The 14,347-nt window shown below is 38.6% G+C and overlaps 1 protein-coding gene across 3 annotated transcripts in view; it reads left to right on the top strand.

Moving 5' to 3' along the window:
• AP2A2 (adaptor related protein complex 2 subunit alpha 2) overlaps positions 1-14,347 on the top strand; it is a 49,050-nt gene that overhangs the window by 30,820 nt on the left and 3,883 nt on the right. For 2 of the 3 annotated variants that reach the window (XM_059826028.1, XM_059826027.1), the window contains exons 9-21: positions 269-437; positions 1,594-1,731; positions 3,030-3,212; positions 4,225-4,322; positions 4,495-4,726; positions 5,571-5,744; positions 7,660-7,823; positions 10,550-10,632; positions 11,395-11,485; positions 12,276-12,398; positions 13,183-13,299; positions 13,504-13,573; positions 14,204-14,338. In XM_059826028.1, the coding sequence (XP_059682011.1) occupies positions 269-437; positions 1,594-1,731; positions 3,030-3,212; positions 4,225-4,322; positions 4,495-4,726; positions 5,571-5,744; positions 7,660-7,823; positions 10,550-10,632; positions 11,395-11,485; positions 12,276-12,398; positions 13,183-13,299; positions 13,504-13,573; positions 14,204-14,338 (1,777 nt within the window). Of the gene's footprint in view, positions 1-268; positions 438-1,593; positions 1,732-3,029; positions 3,213-4,224; positions 4,323-4,494; positions 4,727-5,570; positions 5,745-7,659; positions 7,824-8,035; positions 8,056-9,603; positions 9,641-10,549; positions 10,633-11,394; positions 11,494-12,275; positions 12,399-13,182; positions 13,300-13,503; positions 13,574-14,203; positions 14,339-14,347 lie in introns of all 3 variants that reach the window. The other variant, XM_059826029.1, reaches the window with a different exon arrangement.

Below are 14,347 nucleotides of genomic sequence, written 5' to 3'. Positions count from 1 at the left end.
TAATGAACTGTGTTGCTGTCAGCATATTTTTTTTATTGCTTTGTTTCTTGCTGCTGCTTTTGTTTTTTGGTGTTTTGTATTGACCCCACCACTCTAATCCAACAGAGATTATTTGCTCACAGTATCTGAATTTTCATTTCACCAGCGGGGCATTCTAGCAGACACTGAGGCATTTTAAGCAACTTCCACTGCAGAAATAGTATTCTGTATTGGGTGTTCTCAAACCTGTTGCTTTTAACCCTTTCACTTTCTCTCCTGTTCTGTGCAGTGAGCCAAATCTACTAGTCCGTGCCTGTAACCAGCTAGGTCAGTTCTTGCAGCACCGAGAAACTAATTTGCGTTACCTAGCACTGGAAAGCATGTGCACGCTTGCCAGCTCTGAATTCTCACATGAGGCTGTGAAAACACACATAGAAACAGTTATCAATGCATTGAAGGTAAATATTTAAGTGTGTAGTCTGTTTTGAGTGTCGTCTTCTCCCCTGCCTCAATGCCCCCTTCCCCACTTCCCCAAACCCCTCATCCCCAATTAAGCTAACAATACTTGGGGACCCAATGAGTTATTCTCAGAAGTCTGCTTTAGATTTTTTCCTTAATCCTGCAAAATCTTCCTGTGCTGGCAACGATAGAGGTTAGCTTCGGTTTATTTCTGCAGCTTACTAGTAAATCTGATACTTGTAGCTGTGGCCCCTGTTACGTTTTGGTATCTCCTCAAGCTGTAGATTGGAGATGAATAATTCTTTCAAAATGTGGAATTTCAAAATGGAGACTGCTGGGAAGACTTTGTTTTATTACTGTCTTGCCGGTATCAAACACTATTGCTTCACTGCAGTAGCGTATGGGGAGCAGTAGAGCAGATCAACTTCCACTGCAGAATCATAAAGTCAAGAAACCAGAAAGACACATTCCCAGGCCATGTTTATGTGAAAAAGCCAAAGCTGAAAGAGGAGGATTGAGTTGCATGTGAATTTACTTGCACGGTTCAGTGTTTACATGTATTGTCGTCTTCCAAGCTCATGCTGTAACATATTAATACATTTGTCTAACTTTAAAGTACTTACCTGTTCTAGCTGGGCTTCTGTTGATACAAGGCAAGCCCAACACTAAACCTGCAGGTAGCTAATTGCCCACTGGCCTGGTGACAATTTGACAATTTCAGCCAGTTATTAGTGCATTTGTGGCCAGTGGTGCCAGTTACCCAGTGCACCACAAACTCATTCACCCCAGTTAGGGTAACAGTGGAGTATTCTGTACGAACGCCTCCATCTTTTCAGCACTTGCACAGATTTGAATATGTATACTACAGAAAAAAAACCTGATTATTTGAGTTTTTGTAATATTATCTAAAAGCAGGAAGCTATCTGAGTCTCCAGTGACCTGTTTCTAGGTGACTGAAAGTGAGAATAACATGAGAAATTCATAGCTTATGTGAAGGGTATATCTGAGTTCATTCTGCAGCTGAAAGATTATGAAAATGCATTTGTTTTAAATTTGACTATGGATTATAGTAAGTTTCATCTCTTCAGTAAGTTGCATGTGCTTTCCAAATAAAGATGAAATCATTTTGACCTTTTGCTGTGTGTCTTTTCGCAGACTGAAAGAGATGTAAGTGTACGACAAAGAGCTGTAGATCTCCTGTACGCAATGTGTGACCGAAGCAATGCCCAACAGATTGTGGCTGAAATGCTGAATTACTTGGAGACTGCTGATTATTCCATTAGAGAAGAAATTGTGAGATACTTGTTTCCTTAAATTTTTTTATAGCTGGCTTTGGCGCCATATGTATCACTTATTGATTGGGATGCTGGATAGTCTGTGACAGAGAGCCTCTTTCATGGTGGTTTAAAACCAAAAAACCAACCAAACAAAACCCAAAAAAACCCCAAATCCATAAGTTTGTAGTCTAATAGCAAAGAATGTTTTTCATTTAGGTTAAACTAATGGGGGGTGGGAGGGCAGAGAAAAACCCTTGGAAACTAGAAATTTTAAAAACTAATCTTGGTCTCAGGGCATTGCATATAGAAAGTAAAGTGAATTTTATCAGTGCTTGAGCAAATACAATCCCTAGATCTTGAGTGTTATGTCCTACTCTCGTTAACTGTTTAATAGCTTCAAAAATTAGTGTGATAAATACTTATTTGTAGGCGGAACTTCATACTGTGTATGCTGTGAGAACATTCTCTCAGGCTCAGGATTCCCAAAGCCAATACCTTATAATCAGCTAAAAGAGAGGCATGGTATCTATCTCCTTCCTCTCAGCAGGAAAAAAAATGCAGTGCTCACTTGAAATACTCACTTAACCTTCCTAGAATTGTGGCCAAAACCTGTACTTAGGGTAATTATTTAGCTTAGTTAGGTGTTAAAAGTTTCTTGATTGGAGAAATTAACATAGAATACAGTGTTAGTTGATTTATCTCTTGTACTGTCTTGTTGCTGTTGGCAATCTACCCTGACTTAGCAGGTAATGTGAATTTCATTCCGTTAATTTACTACTCTTAAAAGAATAGTCAGTATAAATGCAACTGATAACAAATTATGTGGGGGTCTTTTCCTATGCTGATTGTTTGCTTCAGGATATAGGAGTCTTAGTATGACCTGAAAAAGTCAGCTATATTTTGGTGACTCTGGTCTGTCTCTGCTAGCTTAAGTTTCCACTTTTTTAAGAGGTCTCCAATTTCCTACTTGGTCCTGTCTCAGCGATGGTTTAGGTGGTGTTTTTATAGCAAACAAGAAATGTTCGGTAAACTGCTCTTGATTGCTTAGGTACACAGTTGAAAAGCCACTGATGCAACATATAAGAATGCATTATGGGGGAAGCATTATATACCTGGCAACTGGTGTGTTCCAGCACAGAATTTCAGTGTTCGTCTTTCCCCTTAGCTGTGGGAGCCAGTGAGCAAGCTGATGCATCTGAAACTGAGGCTTCTGGGCTACTGTGGGGTATCACTAGGTGTATATCAAAGTGGATCTTGATACACAGCTTATAGTAGAAGCTGGTCAACCTTCTTTATTCTCCCATGTATCTTCAGGTTCTGAAAGTTGCAATTCTAGCTGAGAAGTATGCAGTGGATTATACCTGGTATGTGGATACAATCTTGAATCTGATTCGCATTGCGGGTGACTATGTCAGTGAAGAAGTGTGGTATCGAGTTATTCAGATTGTCATCAACAGGGATGATGTTCAAGGGTATGCAGCAAAGACTGTTTTTGAGGTGAGAATAACTGTTTTCAATTCACTTTCAAAATGAGGTAGGAATTCAGTAAACGCCACGTGATCTATAGGTGTGTGCTTCCCCATGTTAGGGAGGAGAAAGTATGATCCTGAATATTTCAACAAAACGCTGCTGAAGCTTTCCGTAAAACTAGCATCATAGATTTTCAGAGCCAGAGACTGTATTAAGTTGATGAGAAGCTTCTCTGGCTTAGTAATGTAGAATACACCTGGTACTGTTCTGGTTTTGGTGAGGGAGGGCAGGGTGGGTTATGCTGGGTTTTTTGTTACTTTGGTGGATGGCATTGAATGGATGGCTTGTAAGGAAATTACATTATCTGGAAAATTACTGAAATGTAGTAAAAATAGAAGCCTTTTACAGGGTGGTTTGCTTTTTTGAGTTTTCTGCATGCAGGAATCCAAAACACTCAAAATGATAAGTTGATGATCCTTTTGGAAGCATATACCTATTCCTTCTGTTCAGGATCTGATAAAACTGGAATGGGAACTATTAAAGGAGAACACTTTCAAGTGTCTGGCCTTGTTGCTCTGACTTTGGATTCTTCATACAGGCTTTCCACTTTCTTTTTTTATTTCCTTTCCTGAATGTTTAAGCTTACTTTCATCCCTGCTATGTGTTTCTTCATACTCAAAGACAGTATTTTTATCTTGGACAACTTCAGCACATTCTTACAAGGTTTAAATTAAGTATATTAACATCCTTCTTACACCCCTAAAGATGTAAAGGGAGACCTAAGCAGCTCTACCTGTCCTCAGAAGTCAGTAGTGCTGCTAGATGAGCCCAAGAGTGCTCTTAAGCAAGTAATACTTCCATTAGAGATTCTTCTATAAAGTCATACCATCTATCATGCTTTTCTCATAAGTGCTCTATATGGCCTAGACCTACGGTCTGCTCTTGCAGGAAAGTAGACTAGGAAACTGGACGTGGAAGTGACAGAAAAAGATCTTTTTAGATACGCTACATATTGATGACTACTCATGTGCTCCTACAGGCCCTTCAAGCTCCAGCATGCCATGAGAATCTTGTAAAAGTAGGTGGCTACATCTTGGGAGAATTTGGAAATCTGATAGCAGGTGATCCAAGATCAAGGTAAACCTTCTAAAATACTTAATTGAAGTAGTAGCACTTTCTGTAAAGAATCTAATGTGCATTTAGTATTCCTAAAGGCCAGTTAACAAATTATTCAGCTCTTGCTAGTAATGCATTAGAATTATCATGTCTACAGAAACTGAACAAATTATTTTTCTTCCTATCTTTTAAGTCCCCTCATCCAGTTCAACTTGCTACATTCCAAGTTTCATCTGTGTAGTGTTCCTACCCGAGCTCTGCTTCTGTCTACCTACATCAAGTTTGTGAACCTGTTTCCAGAAATCAAAACTACAATTCAAGATGTATTGCGCAGTGACAGTCAGCTAAAGAATGCTGATGTTGAGCTGCAGCAGAGAGCTGTCGAGTATTTGAGGCTCAGTACTATTGCCAGTACTGATATATTGGTAGGTATAAAGATTTTTTTTTTTTATTATGCAGAAATCTCTAGCTGTGTCTTCTGTCAACAGGTAAACTCCACTAAACCTTACCTGATTGCTCAGAAATCTTAACGCAGGATTAAGGATCCACAGTGTGGGCACTGATTCTTTTAGTCTACCTAATTCAGCTGCGGTCATCTTAACTTTGATGTTAGCTCTAAATTAATTATTGCTATAGTGGGCCAAATGACTGTTAAAGCATGCTAATCTGGAGCTGGGAAGCCAGTGAAAGCTGGCATAGTACAGGGTCCTACAGTATTCAAATACCAAAAGGCTAGTGCTTTGTTTTGAGGACTGACTTGATGGTGGGCAGGAAACTTGTAATTGTGCTGAATTTCTTTTTGTCTCTAGAAGTTGAGTGTTTTAACCTGATGCTCTCGGGTCTGGCCAGGGCATGGCACACTTAGTCTTGACAGCTAATAAATGCTTACGTCTGACAAGATCCTTGGGTAATCTTCTGTGGTTTCAGTCTAGGTCTGCTTAACTTAAGGACCATTAGGTCTGCTATGACCTATTTTTTTTTTTTTACTTTTTTTTTTTTAATTTAATAGCACTGTGCCAGAGAAGGGATATGCTCCTGTTCTCTTAAACAACTGCTTTGGGAGGACTTCAGAAAGCTTTAAATTTTTATATATTTTTAAAAAGCAAGTCTACTCCATCACTGTACCATAAACTGCATAGCTGTTTTCTGTGTGGATAATTTCTTCTGCTCTTGCCTCATGTAATCTTTGAAGAGATACACCCTTATAGACTCAGAAGCCAGTTTGGCTTTTTCTGTAAGTTTAACTAATACACTTTTTTCTGTGATAAGGCTACAGTGCTGGAAGAAATGCCTCCCTTTCCGGAGAGGGAATCTTCTATTTTGGCTAAACTCAAGAAGAAGAAAGGCCCAGGCACAGTTACTGACCTGGAAGAGATCAAAAAGGAGAGGAGCTCTGATATGAATGGAAGCGCTGAACCTGCCTCTGTCAATGCCAGTGCTGTTGTGAGTTTAAAAGCTGTTATTTCACTTATTTAGATAGTGTGCAAGTGAGAAAAGGATGGTTTCCTTAAAGTGGCTTTTTAACGTTTTAAAACTTCTCATCTCGAATTTAAGGCTATGGGTGTTGGCAGGAGTAGCAGGGGAGCATACAGCTGCTTTCCCCCCACCGCATGCTTGGATGCAATTTTCCATTAGAATTCTTATGTAAATGGGGACAAACTGTCTGCAACCTAAAAAAACCCCTTTTACGTTGTTACCTTGAAAAATATTGGTGTAAACTTAGAAATGGGAATTTCCTTGCCAGTGAAATTGCAGTGAAGGTGAGATGATAAAATTAATGTATTTTAAAGGAGTAATTTGAATTTCAAAGTATCAGCTGTTCTTCTGCTTTGTTTAACATGGTAGATATTTTGCATCTTGTTTCAGGTTGTTACTGTTTTTACTAGAAGTGGACAACACTTGACTTAACAGGGGTGTCCTTCAAATCAATATAATGTTGTTACTGTTTATTTGACAGTACTATTTGAGTTCAGTTATGGTAGACAAGGCCACAGTCTTGTTTCTTCTGAGCCAAAACTTCTCATTTTATTGTCAATTACAGCTGGTAGGATGAATCGTTCCCATAATGTAATACTTGTTTCTGGTTTTAACGACTAGCATAACTTGTAATTACATTTGAGATGTAGTAGTAGATTACTTAAGAGGAGGAAATATTATAGCACACTCCCTACCCAGTTCGTTAAAGCATAATCCTTTAACTCTTAGTCATTGCAGCATGTAAGAGAAGATGTTCCAAGTGCAACATCTCCGAATGGACAGAAGTACCTTTCCAGCAGAAAAGTTGCCAAATTTTCTTGGCATGCCAGGTTGACTGAGGTGACTGGCAGTTAAAATTGTGTTATGCTTTAGGAGCTTCACCTTATGGGTTGCAGCTGTGTAAGAAACTCCACTATGTTAACTTCATCAGTGGCTTTGGTGTGACCCAAGAATATGTTCCAAGTCAGAGTTCCAACTGTTTGTTTTGAGTAATTCTTACGAGTTGGCTTCTGACGATTTTTTGCCAGGGAATTTTTCGTTGTACTGCATCAAATTCAGTCTTTAGAGTATGTGATAACTTTGAGTTGGCTTACAAAAACAAAATTTCAGACTCAATCCAAATGCGTCTTATGACTCATCTGCAGTGTATCTGGCATACTGTAGGCTGCTAATGTCTAATACATGAACATGTTGTTTAACAGTCTGTGCTTTGTTAATGCATGTGACTTGGGCACATATATGCGGCCTTTGTTGCATGATTCTGTGTCCTGGCTACTTGATTTGTTCTATTTGAGGAAAAAAAAAATTAAAGGTCTTGCATTTACCCTTAGTGTTTGCAGCTTGAACTAGCTACAGGCTCTGGTTTTTGCTGGTTAGGTTTTACTTTGTTTGTAAGGTTTGCCAAGCTTCAGAAAAACCCAGGACTAAACTGATAGTCAATTTTAAGATGCTGTGATGTTTTAATTTAGGTTTGTGTAAAAGCCACTGCCTTTCTTGCTGGATTCGTCATGAAAGAAAAGCAACACATTTGAATTTTATTCCCTACAGTACTTAATTTCCCTTGAAACTAAAAGGGGAGAAGGGGGAAAAACATTGTCTGTCTTCTGCAGAATCAGATTCTAGACAGATGAATTTTGTGTTTTTATTTAATGATTAGATGGCCATAACTCTCTTCAAAGGGAAAAAAAGAAAACTGTATCTGTGAATGGCCTTAAGTTGAAATGCAAGGTGATAACTGCATTCATGAAGCCTCCTATGTCCATTCAAAGCTTGATTTGGGGTGGGGAGAGGCACTTTGCCATAGCTTAGTTATCTGTGTAAAAGAGACAGCTTTGTTTTAGTTTTGCTGTAGTGTAACACCAAAGTGTCTTCTCTTCCCTAGTCTACTCCTTCTCCATCTGCGGATCTGCTGGGTCTGGGTGCTGCCCCTCTCACCAATTCAGCTCCCCCACCGTCCTCTAGTGGTAGCCTGCTGGTGGATGTATTTTCAGATTCAGCTTCTGCGGTTGCACCTCTTGCTCCTGGTTCTGATGACAACTTTGCGAGGTAATTAAGTCACCCTGTAAGGAATCTGAAGAAGAATTTGTCTGTTAAAATAGGATTAGAGAAAAAAATACATACAATAACTTTTGGTTTTGTTCCAGCTTATTGAATGCATTCCTGGGTGGTAGTTGTGCAGCAAGAGAGGTGTTCTTGAACTCTGTGCTGGATGTGGTACCTTTATTGAATAGCTCTGCTCGGAAAAAATGAGCCTCTAGTAATCAACCTGAGGATATTAGCCACACAGTATTGCCTAGTTTTCATGCTGGTTTTGCTGCTTTGTTAAACTAAGCTGCTTGTGCATCTCAATACATGTTGAATTTGGGGGTTATCTGGCCTGATATGAATATGTTTATTCTTACCTTATTTCCATAATGTATTCTTGTGTGTCTCCACTTATGGCAAGCTGATACTGGAACAGTGAGCTGGATTATATCCAGAGATACTGGTTCTCAGAATTTGTTCTGCTACTGTCTGACAAACAGGTGTGAAAAGGGGGAAAAAAAACCAAAGTGCTGTACTTTTTTTTTTTTTTGTTAAAGGGCTTTGATACAAGTATCTTCCTAATTACATTACCAAATGTAGTGTAGGTGCGGTGTGTTATTAATCCCTTTAATATTAAAAGGCACTGTGGCTATACTCAAATGTTATTTGGCTAAAACTTTGGAAATAAATAGTATAAGATCACAGAATGTCTTTAAAAATCTGCCGTCTTACTGGCCGAAGAACGTGTTACTATTGTCAAGGACCAAATTTTGAATGATGTGATGATAAATTTGCAATGCCTCTAAATATAATAGACATAATTAGTGAAACTAATTTGCCTGGATCATTGAGACTTTCATCAAAATTTTATACTAGGTAATGCATTGTTGCAGGTTTGCAATGATTAAGACTTGATCCTGTGTTTCTCTTGGAAGGCAATAAGCGATGTTTAATTGTGCTACACAATACCAAGACTTTAAGAAACTACACGAGCTTGTTAGAGCTTTTTTTAAAAGAGGGGGAAAAAAAAGAAGAAACCAATACTAGTAGCTTCATAAGCAAAAGTTACCTAAAAAGAGTTTTCTCTTTCCGCAGAAGAAAGTATAGCATTGCCCAACCCCTTGGTCTGTCTGTAGATGATGAAACACTTCTCTAATGATACTGAGAAGTTGCCTTTTACAGTTTCCTGCCTCTTTTTAGTGCTGTTGTCACTTTTGTTTCTAATCTGTTACTTGGGTAAGTCATTCTCTGTGTGCCCATATATTCTTGCCTACACTTAATACTTGCGTGTTTTTAAGAACTGATTGTGCAGCTGTAGTTAGAAGTGCCACTAAGGTTGATGAGGCCTCCGCTTCAAAGCGCACATTTGTAGCAGTTAATATACATCTACGTTTATGGTTTTGAACTTAAACTTTTTTGCTGTCACAATTAAACACCAAAAAGGACTTGGTTCTTTAAGAGGTATAAATTTAAGCTACTGAACACCTTCAGCTGTCTCCTGTCTTTGGGAAGAATTGCTGGTTCCTGACAATCAGGGAGGGGTGGGGTGGGGGAGAGAAGTGGGGGAGAACATTGCCTAATGCCTAAAACCTTTCTAGGTGTACTGAGCTAGGGCAGCTATTAAATTTTTCATGCATTAAACTCAGCAGTGCCATTTTTGAGGAAGGAGGTAAAAGAAATAACTAAGCACTAAGCTGTCTTTACTAACTCCTGCTATCTCTGTCGCTACTGCCTTTCTTCCTTTGTGCTGCCTGAACTAGCCCTGACCTGGCTTCATCTGAGGTAGTTTCTGAGGAACCAGCTGATACTGTGCATGATGCTGATGAGCTTTTTCACAAGTAAGCAATACTAAAACCTTGCAAGGCTGGGCAACTTCCAGAACATAGTTATAAAACAAAACTATATTGTGCATTAACTTAATACCAGCAAAATTAGAGAAAAGTACTGTCAGACTTGTAACTAGAACACCTCTGTGGATGCTGTGCATTTTATGACAAGCTCATGAATACACAGGTTAGAGTTGCCTTTACGAGTCGGTGCTATCACACACTGCTCTAAAATGAGGCAATGCCAGTTGTATGTTAAGCTTTGCAACTATTCACAAATAAAGGAAAAACATGAAAGAGTAAATTGCGAAAAGTACTGATATTTGGGAGTATGTTTTAAGTGCCTTGTATGGAAAAGGCTGATGTTTGACCACCTCTTCTACTTTTAAGTGAAGGGTGACAGAAAGGACTTGAAATCACTGCAGAATGGGCTTCCTCTTTCAAAATGGAAAAAAAAAATACAGCTCTCAGTTGACTTACATGACACAGAACTGATAAAACAAGGGATTCTTTTTTTCTTTCAGGTTTAAACAGTCAAAGCTTCAAACTTTTCAATTCTGCACCAACCTAATGAGTTTCAGAAGTTGTCAAGAATATGAATAAGAAAAACCCTAGTCTGTTGCCTGGTCCTTTATAGACTCTGTGTATGTGTGTGTGTATAGCATATTGTGGCTTCCTTTGTAGTTTCTCAGACATCCTATCAAATAAAAATTTCAGTTCTTTTAGTGTCCTACAAGTGGTGGTTTTGGTTGTAAAATTGTCTTTTCTAACGCTGCAGTTTTCTGCAAAGGCCTCTCTCACAGACAGATGCACTCTAGGTTAACCACAACCTTCATCCTCTGTGTAAACCCTGAATTTTGTGGTTCTAAATATTGCTTAATACGGCTCAATTTAAAACATGTTTTCCTTCTCTTCCCCTAGGTTTGTGTGTAAAAATAATGGAGTCTTATTTGAAAATCAGTTGCTACAAATTGGATTGAAATCTGAATTTCGACAGAACCTGGGTAAGATCTTTCAGGCCAAGTGGTTAGCTGTCTGCATTGTCAACCCCAATGCCAGCACAATATTGCAAATAGGACTTCCTTTTCAGCTACTTAAGAGGGAAATGTGATTTCAGGCCTAACCTGTCTTAAGATCTTCACTGTTTGTCTGTCCCTGGCTTCTGTGTGAGTTGTTTCAGTAGCTGAGATGAAATGGGAGTGTTAAGTGGTACTGTAGGCAGCAAGAGCTGGAGCTTAGTTGTAAGGCTGGTACAGCCAGGGTTATAAAGGGCCACTCTCCGCAATTTTTATATCTTACAGTATAGCTTATTGTAATAATACGATATGCAATACGTTTCAGACATGTCTATCGTAATACATTAATGCACAAGATAACAAAAACATCTAGGGAGGAGCTGGGAATCGAACACAGGCCTACACTAGGATTGCTTGCTTCTCCCCTTCTGCATCACTTTTGGTACCATAATAGCTTCTTTACATAAAAAGTAACGTTTTTCCGGCAACTGAAATACTTCCACTGATTATTTAACTGCCTGTGAGACAGCTACTGTGGGAGAGGTCTGGTGGTTTGTTTTAATCTGTTACTTCATTTTGAACTGTGAATATCTTGGTAAGATAAACCATGTAAATTACGCTTTGTTTTTAAAAGTTGTTTTGAAGAAAGGTAGAAAGACAATGTATTAGATACCTGAAGCACAAGTAGTTCAATATGATTACATGTGATGTACCTAAAAATTCTCATGTCTTTTATTGTTTTCTTTCTAGGACGTATGTTCATATTCTATGGTAATAAGACATCAACACAGTTCCTGAATTTTACTCCAACAGTAATCTGCTCAGATGACCTACAGTCAAATATCCTTAAAAGTGGTAGTATGTGGCTGTTCTTATTTGGGTTTTGTTTTATGCCACACAAAATTATAACAAAGCTGCTCGATGAAGGTATGGTGTCCTTGAACCTGAAGAAATGAGAAACTTGCTGATAACTTTCTAAAGTTCTCTAGAAAGAACAAGTCTTGAGCAGAGATGTAACCAGAGCTTTAAGGAGAGAATCTTCCAAACACAAATCTTATTGTTGACATGAAGAGAAATTAGGCTGAATAAATATGTAATGTAACTCTATCCACTGTCATGAAGTAGCAGACATGGTGTCCTTCAAGTTGTGCATTAACAGATTACCTCTGACTTGAGATGGAGGTAGAAGACGACATGTACAGAAAGATGATGATGCTTTTAAAATAAGCTCTTATTTTAACAGTTCGTCCTTAACGCTTGGTATTGCAAATTAAGGATTTTTGGGAGAATATGTAATCAAACTTGTTTGACTCAAAGCATCACTGTAATGTTCACATCAAAATAAGATAGTCCAGTGGCTTTTATTGTGAAGTCTGTGCCTTCATACCTTTTTGAGGGCATGTTTCTTTAAGAATGTCCAAATAACTGAGAATTGTGGGGGTTATTGCTTCTTGGTATGTCAGTATGAAAAAAACCCCACCTTTTTTGGTGTACAAGAATTGAGCTTTGAATATTCACTAGCATGTAGAGAATGAGTGGACATGATGCTAATTCCTCGCGTAGCTTATTGGAGGATTTGCTTTTCTTAAAGTTATCAGTTCATTGATCAGTTTCCTTAACCACTTCTTATGCCTGAATCTTCAGACAAAACCTGTTGACCCCACAGTGGATGGAGGTGCACAGGTTCAACAGGTTGTGAACATCGAATGTGTGTCAGACTTTATGGAAGCTCCAATCCTGAACATTCAATTCAGGTAAAACACAGGATTCAAATGCTAGTGAATTAGATGAAAGATGTTACATTTGTCCTGGTTCTCTGATTGAAGTGTAGAATATGGACACGTAAAGTTGTGTTGGGTAGACAACTTACTTGAAAAATTGATTTAACTAAGCTTTAAGCTACTAGGGAAGGTAGGGAATCCACTTGGAACAATGTGATTTTAAAAAGCACCCCAAACTGATACAAGACGCAGCTATTGATAAAATGTCTCCATGACTTCTCTTTCCACTATCCGTATAAAACAGCAGTCTTCCTGTTTGCTTAAGAAATCCTGACAGGAGTAACTTCTCCTTTCTGGAAACCAAGGAGGAACATTTCTGCAAACAACTTGGACTGGAAATGCATGCAGCCAAAAATAGAATCTTGTTATGTCCACTCAACATCAGCCTTTGGGAAATCCTGATTTCTGGGCTACATTCCGTTATTCTAGTATAAACTGGTTCTTACTGGTGTGTTTTCACAGGGATATATTTTTCAATCCTTTGGGTGCTCTCTAGAAGGATAACAACCTATGTTGAAGCTGAGGGATCCTTATTAGAAATTCTTCCAATTCACTTTCCTGTGCCATCTAAGCAGAGCAAATACAGTTTTAATCTGCTGTTAACGTTATTTTTAAGATAAATGTATTTATCTGCAGTTGATGGATTTTAATTGTCAACAATTACACCTTAGTGTTCATCCTCAATTGCATGCTTGATTTAGGCTGAGAGACCGCTGACACTGTTGCATACACTGTGTTCTTTCTATTCTATATGCAGGTATGGCGGAACATTTCAAAATCTTTCGGTAAAATTACCCATCACACTGAATAAATTTTTCCAGCCGACAGAGATGTCTTCTCAAGACTTTTTTCAGCGTTGGAAGCAACTGAGCAAGTAAGACTTTGTCTATACTTGGGCTTGGGGCTTTTGTGGTGGGCCAAGGGAAGAAAAAGGGTGTATTGTGAATGTAGCTGTTGCAGTGCATCATCCCATACTTAATCCTGTGAGTTGTAAACTCTCTCCCAATATAATTAGTTGCTACTGAACAATGCTGTACATGAATACATGGTATAACACGTGTATTGCCTTGCCTTGCAGTCCAAAACAAGAAGTTCAGAATATCTTTAAAGCAAAACACCCGATGGACGCAGAGATCACAAAAGCAAAGGTGGGTGGCAGTGTGGTATTTTCAATTCATAGTGTAAGGGTAGTGGTATAAGCAAACTTTGTTCATCTTGGTTTAAATGGCAATTGGATCAACCTGTTAAAGTGTATGTCTGTGCAGTGCTGGGTTGAATGGACTGTTTCTCAGTGTGGCTTGAATTAGATAAGTTTTCAAGAGCAGCTGGAAACTGGAAGCTATTTAAGGAAACACCAATTCAGTGCTTAAAATTGAATTGGAAGATACTTCAAGCCTTAATTTATACTAGAGTTACTAGTTAGGAAAGAAAACAAGCGACTTCTTGTAGAACTGGCTGCCTTAGGCAAAACAGGAGTGACTAGTGTAAGACAGGAATGTCTTTATCAAAACCAGGAGGGACTTATGTTGAATCTAACTTATTTCTCAGTTTTCGATAAGAACCTTTTTTTCAGGAACAGGTCATTATCCGGGTCACTCAGTCACTTCAAAAACTTGTTGTAATAAAATTGCTATTGGATAGTTCTTTAATGTCTTGAACACTTCAAATAAAAATTATTCTCCTACTTGTTTTGCTAGTTGGTGGTGGCTGTGCTTGTGTTGACTTGGTATCGGTGTCCTGCTGTCCCCACATCTAAATCTTCTGGGTTTCTTTCATAGATAATTGGCTTTGGATCAGCCCTGCTTGAGGAGGTAGATCCCAATCCTGCTAACTTTGTTGGTGCTGGTATCATACATACAAAAACTACTCAGATTGGATGCTTGCTGCGCCTTGAACCCAATCTCCAGGCACAGGTATCTGTT

This window comes from Gavia stellata, chromosome 17 (genome assembly GCF_030936135.1).
Source record: "Gavia stellata isolate bGavSte3 chromosome 17, bGavSte3.hap2, whole genome shotgun sequence".
In the NCBI taxonomy this organism is placed as follows: Eukaryota; Metazoa; Chordata; class Aves; order Gaviiformes; family Gaviidae; genus Gavia; species Gavia stellata.
This window is presented reverse-complemented; position numbering and strand designations above follow the sequence as displayed.